The sequence below is a fragment of the Ostrea edulis genome, chromosome 4 (assembly GCF_947568905.1).
Source record: "Ostrea edulis chromosome 4, xbOstEdul1.1, whole genome shotgun sequence".
In the NCBI taxonomy this organism is placed as follows: Eukaryota; Metazoa; Mollusca; class Bivalvia; order Ostreida; family Ostreidae; genus Ostrea; species Ostrea edulis.
In genome coordinates, this window is record NC_079167.1 from 11,028,876 (window position 1) to 11,039,281 (window position 10,406).

The following is a 10,406-nucleotide window of genomic DNA, read 5'->3' on the forward strand; positions in this document are numbered from 1 at the left end:
AGTTATAGCAAACCTCTAGGGCCAGCAAATAACAGTTCATTATAACATAACTTTGTTATATCCTATGAAATTTTCATATTTTTCTCTCATAGGGGAGTAAAAATTACTTCGCAATAAGCATGAATTCATTATAAATATGTTCCTTATAAGCACGTTTCATTGTATGCCAGTACTCGTATCAACGCCTCGATGTGAGTTACGTCCCTTTGTGGGGTCAGCATTTTCCTTCTTTAGCCTACCAATTGTAAGAACTTACTACTGTGAATTTTAGCAGATTATTAAGTTTATGGATTGTCCCACCCTGGGGCATTATTGTACTTGACTGCAATGGATTGAAAAATAACAAATTGATGGGAAGACAACAAATGTCAAAGCGACAGATCAGGAAATGATAAGGAAATATTTCTTCACTGCAAGATGATGGGCAAGGGACATAACTTGTGCGAAGTGTTGATACATGTATTGGGGATTTTGGATAAATACTTTCAAACTGATTATGTGACCAGACACATTTTGGCAATTTTTTCTGAGTGCTGTTCCAGTAAAACATGCATGGGACAGGGAGAAGGCACTTGAAAATTAGGATGACCACCCATAGAAGTGATTTTGGTACACTCCTATCCACCTATATAGGCAAATAATGAAGCTTTATAGGCACTTAAAGAAGCAAATTGATTTATTTGAAAAGTAGAAAATATTCCCAAATAAGACTTTTTCCCACCATCATACAGTACACACTACTTTTTCATCTTGATATCAACTTTATTTCAGTATTCAAAACATGCAATTCCATTTCAAGCATAATTTACAGAATGCCAAAATTGCCTCTGTCATTCGTATGTTCTTTTGATTATTTTCTCGCAGTTTACTCTGATACCTGTATATGGTTTGGTAAAATATCCACCCATAGAAGCAATTTTTGTGCAAAAGCCACCCACCATAGAATCAGTATCCCACCAGTGTGAACCATACATAGATTTTTAAAAAACTGCCTTCCCCTGGTACCTCCTATGTTATGATGGAACAGTCTCTAACACAGAACACACATGTACTGACCCATCAATATTCAGTTAAACTGTTAAATTCATAGAGTGTGATCCGACTTTCTGGATCACTACCCTGTGGTGACCTGAATCATGACTCGCTGAAACTGATGATGTCATAATGCATCATTGCATGTTTTTATGGAATGTGATCAACTACTTCACAGACAAAACTGCCTTCACAAAAAATAATTTCACTGTATGTTTGTCTTTTTGATAATTATGAATACATTCATTATCTTATAAATGTGTATCTAAAAATATACAAAGGGGTATGAAGTTATCATACAGACTTCCACGTCTTGTGCGATCGGATGATCTTGACATGATCCAACTCTTCGGATCGAGTTACTGTAATAATATCTATTTGTCAAATTGATAAGAGTACACATATTTGAACAATGTTTATATCTTATATCCATATTGTAATGTTACTCAACTTTTTGAATACATGTATCAGGCTCTAAGTTCAGTTTAAAGGTTATGTAACTGTCACAGTTGATAATGAGAATATAGTTTATATAGACAATGAAACATCACTGGTTGATCACTAACAAAACATTGCTTTTCTTGCAAACCTTAATTGACAATCAATATTCCTGTACATTAAAAATTTATTTCTTACACCAAAATATTGCAAGACAATGTCTAAAATCTCACTACTTTAAGTCCTTGAGATAAAGTGTGTGCATGACATTAATTAAGAAACACTTTATTTCTTATAAATTATCCTTGTAATATTCATCCACCTATCAACATGTTATTGGAGTGATTAATTAAAGGGATTTGTGATAGCAGGAGACATTGCACGAGATCGTGGATTTGAAGTATGTCACTACTTGTGTTTGTATGTCGTCCTGTAGCGGTTTGATTTGTTGTAGATATCTGGACTACCAAACAGTAATTATGACTCCACCAGTGACGAAGGGTTCGGGTATGCCCCACTGCGAGAGGACCATGATGTTGAACACAGACCCACCGACAAATCAAACCTACGTGACGAAGCCACCATAGATGTAACCATAACATAGTCTCAACTGAACCGAGAAATAGACCTCCACACCCTGCCACAGTTCATTCAGTTTAAGGAGAGCTGACAGATTATAAATGGGTTGTTGCAATATATTAAAGTCCCATTTTTATAAATGCTCACCCACTTACTTTAATTGAATTTCGACAACTTGAGCTGTAATGAAACCTAGATGTAAATTCTATTTTTGCATTGGTATGAAATGCATTTTCAAAAGATAATTTGGGCTATTTTTCATTTATAATGCATGTATGTAAATCAGAATTGTATAATCTCAGAAGAGACAAAAGTCGTGAAACTGAATATCCGTCCCAGAGTTCAAAAGCCAAACATGCATGCAGTAGACTTCTGTTCTTGGGTTCAGTGTAACGATGCTTTGTTAGTAAACTTTCGTTTTAGCATTTAAGGACATGCGGGATGATGTGGCCAAAAATAACTAGTCAATGAATATTTTTTCTTTTTTTCATGCTTAAACATAACCATATAATAAGAAATTGGGAAAATTCTTCGTGCCTGTTTTGGAATACATTGTTAGAAACTATATTTGTTTTGAACCTATCGAAATATTTCGAATTTTCATGATTATGGAACAAAAATTGAGTTAATAAAATCAAATTTAAATTTTTTTTTTTTTTAAATATAAATGTATATATTAAACATGGCTTCGGAAGAAACCTCTAGTGTAGCTCTACAATTCGTCTTCTTTCAAACCACGGGTTAGATCTAGTTAACGTCAATATGAGCTACTACTTCTACTTCCTTTACAAGATCAACAGCATTTCCGCGGCCATGGTAGCTAGTGTCACTTGACTCAATCGACTCCATCCTATTTTTCAAGGAATTTATGTGTCACACATGTTGTGACTTTACACCTTTTTTCTTTTTCACACATCTGCTTCTCGCATACATTCCGACGTTTGTCATATTTTTTACATTTTTACATTAGTTACCATTTCCGCAGCAGTGTTTTCGTAAAAAATAATTTGGAATATGAAATAGTTTAAGAGATAAAGCGTACCGGGCTTATATTTACATGAAAATGCTTGCGAAAATTAAACATTCCTAGTATTTGATCAAAAGTAACGATTGTCGTCATAAGGGGGGGGGGGGTATTTTTCGCAAACAAGGGTCGATTAAAATTTTAATCACCTGAATAGTTTGTACGTTTCCCACGCAAGATTCGGAGAAATGTGTGTCCAGTTCTAGTTTCATACTACTATAGTAAATATCAACAAATGATCATCATTTTACACTTGCACTGAGTCATTGTTTATAGACAATTGACTTTCTCTTTGTGAATGCCTAGAGCATGTAGGAGCGATTTTGGTGACTTGTAGGCTAAACTATCAAAATTACTGTGGCGCATACTATATACATGTAATATATGCAATGTATATGAAAAGGAGACTTATAAACACTATGAAATAAAATAAAAATTATCATTTGACAAGAATTCAATCAACAGATTTACACATACTCTTGACAGCGGTAGCAAATTACGACAAAATATGATGACATTTTCCCCGCGATACAACGTCGTAACATACTTTTTTTATTATGACGTCATATAGTGTGTCTGTACAGCATTGTGATTTTTCTCGGGAAGCTTAACTACGCTGTGTCCGGTTCTAAATTTATAATGAATTCGCAGCCATCACGTGATCATTGTCCTGCATATCCTTAACTGTACATAGCATGTTTTGTGAAGCTGTTGTAAATGTTTACATATTTCATTCCTTGAGGTTTTATGATACCACTCTAACTGTAAGTTTATATTACAAACATTTATGCAGCTTAGGTAGCCCATATTTAGAAACTCTTGGTGAATCAGTTTCAATTGTTCAAACCTTCAAATGTAGTCATTACCAAGAATAGGATATAGAGGTTATGGATTAATGACTGTCAGAAAACAGGGAGCACAAGGTCAGTCACAAAACTTAGTAAGATATTGAAACGGTCCTCAATACGCTAAGATTCATTGTGACGTGTATTTTATATTTTTATCTACTTGCTACTTTTTAAGGAAATGTTAATTTTTTGGACCTATCATTAGGTAGCCAATCTGTGACGTCTCAAATTTAGTGTTAATGTTACAAGCAAGAGGATTCTGGGTAATTTATTACAAACTACAATGGGGGATTATCTGATTTTCTTTTTGTGTAGGTTTGTAACACCCACCCACCCACCCTCTCCATACCCCAGCACATGACTGGTTGTGAGAACAATATTTTAGGGGGTATTTAGCTGAGGTTCAGTGTACAGCTGTGTTGTTGGTTGTGATTATTGATATTACTACATTTGTGATACATCTCATAGTGATTTATTTTTTTGAGGAATATTTTATTTTAAATTTTTCAGGGGTGTAATTTTATACTTTGATGTGCAACCAGATTGATTCATTTACTATTTTTTGTGGTATTTCCATTCATAAGGCCTAGTATATATCTAGTTTTAACAATATCATCTCATGGGACCATATATTGAAAACATTATCTTTAGATAATGTGTAAGGTAATGGATGGTTGTTTTTTTTCTGGGCATTTAAGAATAAGTTATTTGTGGCTTTTGTGCTTTTTATTCATCTTATATCCCCCAACCTGACATCTTTAGATATAATTGCAAAATAAATAGGTATTGATCATAGTTAATTTCTAACACTCTTACGAACTTTTATTGATCTGTCTGAAGATACTGGGTATATCACTCACAAGATTTGAGGTTCAAAGTTGGTAAATAATATTTTATATTTTGTGGGCCCACATTGAAGATGCAGGAGTTCTGTAGTGATTTTTCAATGTCTGTCTAACGGTCTGTAAGCACTGTGACATGAGTTGTACACTTCAACCAACAGACTACCAACTTCACATTCGGTGCTTTTATATATTATATTATAAAGTGGAAAATTGCCAGAGATGAACACCTTTCATCTGAGAAGTTTTGTTTTGCCCGCAGACTTGGATAGATCAAGGTTGAATAGTTTCATGTGTCGAGTCAAAAGTCATGGTTACAAAAGCACTTCTCTTTTTGTTTGACGATTTTTGATCCTGCAGTACATTTATCACTAACCCATATCATTCATAGGTTGTAAAACAAAGTTGTGTAATAAAAAGGGACATATATATTTCTATCTATATCTATGTATGAATTATCAATATTCTGCAATATTTATAAAAGTAGAATTTATCAACCAAGTTAAATAATATTTGTTCGTGGTGAGTGTTTATATGATGAGTAAATGATCATAGTAGAGTGAAATTTGATGTAATCTTTCAATACACATTTAGTGCAATTCATGTCCATTGTCCGTGCAAACTCAAATCAAATGTAGAGATATTTGATAAATGTATATATGATATGTACTGGCATCCAATGACAACAATTTTATAATATTTTTACTAGTAGTCTCAAGTTTCAGCAAAGAATTTGAGCTCCATTGTGTTTACTTAATGGGGAATATTCCCCTTATACCCCACCCACCTCTCCTGTTGTACTCGTGTAAAGAATCTCAGTTTGTAACATTTGTTATTATTTATGCAGTGTATTTATAAGGAAGCATTTTATGACAGGATTTGTTTTTTCCACAGATCCTTTTTAGATACTTTTGCAGCTGGTTTTTTTATGTATCTTTTTTGTTACATAGGGTACTGCTTGCTCAACAGAATTATTTTATATTAATTGCAGATTACCATCAATTCTAAGTTTGAGTAATTTTCTTCCTCACCGAAAACTAAATAATGGAATTCGGATCAAATGTATGATCTATCTATTCTATTTGGTGAATTTAACAGTCCCTAGTTATTCGCTGTTCATCATGTTCTTATATATTGTCTTCATTGCCTGTGTGGTTTCGTGTTCAGAATGAAATGCTAAGCTACACGGATACTGTAAATGCTGGTCAATAGAAAGTATATACATTTCCAATGTTTTTTGCCTTTGATATGTTATAGATTGTGATGATGGCTATTGCAGCTGTGAACAATGTGCATGTTAATCTTGATAAGTATAGTACATGTGCGTCCATTTTAACTGCTGGTCATTCCAACAGAAATGAAGGTAAAATGTAAAAATTAGAAAATATTTTTTTAACATCATGAGGGTTTGAACTGCACCACTTTCACGTCGGCATACTTTTGATGAAGTGCAAACAGCCTTCATGAAGAATACCGGCATAAAACGTCCTAGTTCATACCCTCATGCATTTTAAGAAATGAAATTTATTTCTCAAGTAAAACAGTGTTAAGATCCATGCACAGGGGCGAAGTCTGTTGTGATACTGTACCATAAATATCTATATTTATGATATCGCAGAGCTCGGGTCCAAAACGGGCTTAGCTCCTCTGGATCCCTGTACACGAAATTATTTTAGGGTATTTAAACCTTAGCACAATAGAAACTGATGATGCATTGATTAGTGTGGCCATGAATTAGTGATTCTGTTGTGTGTGTATGATGGATAACTGGAGAATTTTGCAGTTTAGTTCAACCGTAAATTGCAACATAGAACACTGTGCTTGTTGCAGTGTCAAAGGGGCTTAAATATAAATCCCACTAAAATCAGTGCACATGTAGTACTCGTGAGGGAAAAATAATATGGCGATCACTAGCTTTGGAAACACGCATTAGTATATGACTGATGATTATATACATTATTTGTGAATCATTCAAAACTTCATGTTAGAAATATTCCTTGAATATGAAAATTGTTTTTTACTCCACACTTGTAGTTCTATAGCTTCGCCAAACATTCCAGAACAGATGAGCTCTTGGATATTTCTTCTTTTATATATACCAGAGATCTGAACAGGTGTTACTGTGTTTTGTTATGTGTAATCCTGTGAATCACCATCTTTGCTTGTGTTTATCAATATTTTATCTAGTGTTTTGAATGTTCATTGAATAAAAGAAACACAATCTGATTTGTTAATTTCAAAGATTCTAGCTCATCTGATATAAGTGGCACTAGACCGCCACTTAATTCAACTGGCGGCCGCCCCTTAATTAGGAGGTTTCATCAGTCTCGTTTAAAGTCAGCATTTCGCAAATTCTATGGTCGTTATAACGATCTAGTTTGCAAAATACAACCTATCAATGGATCAAATGCTGTCTGACGTGTTTCACACCGATTGTTAGACCGTTCTTGGCACACTGATTTTTACTAAGGGTAACTCCGTTTATCTGATCAGGATATAGGGCTCACGGCGGGTGTAACCGGTCGACGGGGGGTGCTTGCTCCTTCTGGGCATCTTATCCCACCTCTGGTGTGTTCAGGGGTCCGTGTTTGCCCAACTTTTTTTTTTTGTGGGATTGATCACTGTTCGTAATTTTCACCTTTCACATGGCGACCGCCAGTTATTCACCTTCCCTTTCTTTCCAAAATGAAAGGTGCGTAACTCCCGTAACCAATTAGTAATATAGATATTATACATTTAAGAGCATTATCGTTTGTTGATCGTGTTGTTACTTTACAAAGTTATATGAATCCGTTCATGATATCAAATGTCGCAGTATTTCCTAACTATCTGATTACATATAGATATTTCTAACTATCTGATTATGTCACAGTATTCCCTAACTATCTGACTATGTACCGGTATTCCCTAACTATCTGATTATGTCCCGGTATTTCTAACTATCTGATTATGTCACAGTATTTCCTAACTATCTGACTATGTACCGGTATTCCCTAACTATATGATTATGTATCGGTATTTCCTAACTATCTGATTATGTATAAGTATTTCCTAACTATCTGTGTCCCGGTATTTCTTAACTATCTGATTATATATCGGTATTTCCTAACTATCTGACTATGTATCGGTATTCCCTAACTATCTAATTATATATCGGTATTTCCTAACTATCTGATTATGTATCGGTATTTCCTAACTAACTGATTATGTCTCGATATTTCCTAACTATCTGATTATGTATCTGTATTTTCTAACTATCTGATTATGTATCGGTATTTCCTAACTATCTGATTATGTATCGGTATTTCCTAACTATCTGATTATATATCGGTATTCCCTAACTATCTGATTATGTATCGGTATTCCCTAACTATCTGATTATATATCGGTATTTCCTAACTATCTGATTATATATCGGTATTTCCTAACTATCTGATTATGTATCGGTATTTCCTAACTATCTGATTATATATCGGTATTTCCTAACTATCTAATTATATATCGGTATTTCCTAACTATTTGATTATGTATCGGTATTTTCTAACTATCTGATTATATATCTGTATTTCCTAACTATCTGACTATGTATCGGTATTTCCTAACTATCTGAATATATATCGGTATTCTCTAACTATCTGATTATGTATCGGTATTTCCTAACTATCTGACTATGTCACAGTATTTTCTGTCTGATTGTGTCCCGGTATCTTTTAGATATATAGATAATTAAGAAACGGGAACAAACCATTACACCGTGTAATGTAAATATGTCATGTTGAAGTTGTGGCTTCGAGCTCCATTCACGACAGACTTGCATCATATAAAAATATAGCGACTATTCCTTCCCTAGAATCTCGTGGGAATCCAGGTTAGAATGGGTCCTCAATAGTCAGTACCCCTTGCTTGTCGTAGAAGGCGACTTAATGGGGCGTCCTTTCGGATGAGGCCCCGTGTCACAGCAGGTGTGGCATGATAAAGATCCCTCCCTGCTCAAAGGCCATAAGCGCCGAGCATAGGCCTAAATTTTGCAGCCCTTCACCGGCAGTGGTGACGTCTCCATATGAGTGAAATATTCTCGAGAGGGACATTAAACAATATTCAATCAATCAATCCTTCCCTAGAAGCGCATAGAGCTAGATTAGGTCCTGTGTCACTGTAAGCGTTGGACACGATAAAGAACCGTCACTGCTAAGTGACCAAGAGCGCCTAACATACATTGTGTCATGGTGGGGCACTGTTTCCTTTGATTTTAGCCATACTTCAACTCAAACTAATGTAGGTTAAACATTGTGGCACTTGATCTACAGAGCTAGTAAAATATCAATATTAGTGAGAGATTTTCGGAGGTAAAACACCAAAGAAACAAATAGTAAGTAATAGTTACATGATTTACGACTTAATTAGTAAAATCTGGGAAGAAGAAGATGTACCACAGGAATGGAAAGAAGGATACCTAGTAAAACTACCAAAGAATGGTGATCTCAGCATTTGTGATAACTACAGGGGAATAATGCTTCTGTCAGTACCGGGAAAGGTGTTATTTAGAATCATGTTGGAAAGAATGAAGAAAGCTGTTGACCAAATACTGCGAGACAACCAGGCAGGATTCCGTCAAAATAGATCGTGTGCGGATCAAATAGCCACACTGCGTATAATTATCGAGCAATCACTTGAATTTAACTCGGCATTATATATAGTGTTTGTAGACTTCCAGAAAGTCTTCGACAGCCTTGATAGAAATGTACTTTGGAAACTCATGAGACACTATGGAATACCTGAAAAGTTCATCACCATCATCAAGAACACATATACAGGTATGAAGAGCAGAATATACATGAAGGTCAGCTCACAGACCCCTTTGACATCACGACAGGGGTACGTCAGGGATGCTTGCTGTCACCTTTCCTGTTCCTCCTAGCGGTAGACTGGATAATGAGACAAACTACTAACAACAAAAGAAATGGCATTCAGTGGACACTAATGTCACAACTTGACGACTTAGACTTTGCTGATGACATTGCCCTTCTGTCTCATAACCACCAACAGATGGAAGACAAACTATCCCGGTTAGAAGAACGAGCAGCTGAGACTGGCCTTATCATCAGTACAAGAAAGATCAAAGTACCCAAGGCAAATACAAACAGCCAGGCCAGTCTCAAAGTAAAATCAACTCCTCTGGAAGAAGTCGACTCCTTCACATATCTTGGCAGTATCATATACGGCCAGGGAGGCTCTGAACAAGACATCAAAAGCCGACTAGGAAAAGCAAGAACAGCCTCCAGAATGATGATAACTATCTGGAGAGCAGGCAATATTACTTTGAACACCAAAATCAGGTTATTCAACTCCAATGTCAAGACGATCCTATTGTACGGCTGCGAGGCTTGGAAAACCACCAAACACCTCATTAACAAGCTACAAGTCTTTATCAACAAATGCCTTAGACAAATACTGAAGATTAGATGGCCTGAAAAGATAACCAAGTGGATGTATGGGAGAAGACCAAACAGCAGCCCATAGAGTCGGAGCTTAAAAAACGGAAATGGAGCTGGATAGGCCACACTTTACGAAAGCCAGCTAACTCTATCACCAGACAAGCGTTACAGTGGAACCCTCAGGGAAAAAGGAAAGTAGGAAGGCCAA

General features: G+C 35.6%; 1 protein-coding gene across 2 annotated transcripts in view; it reads left to right on the top strand.

Annotated features, from left to right (window-relative positions):
- Positions 1-6,989, top strand: part of LOC125669662 (Ig-like and fibronectin type-III domain-containing protein 2) — a 91,105-nt gene extending 84,116 nt beyond the window's left edge. For both annotated transcript variants that reach the window (XM_048904351.2, XM_048904352.2), the window contains exon 39: positions 1,925-6,989. In XM_048904351.2, the coding sequence (XP_048760308.2) occupies positions 1,925-2,074 (150 nt within the window). In that variant the 3' untranslated portion in view covers positions 2,075-6,989. The remainder of the gene's footprint in view (positions 1-1,924) is intronic.
- Positions 6,990-10,406: the final 3,417 nt, after the last annotated feature.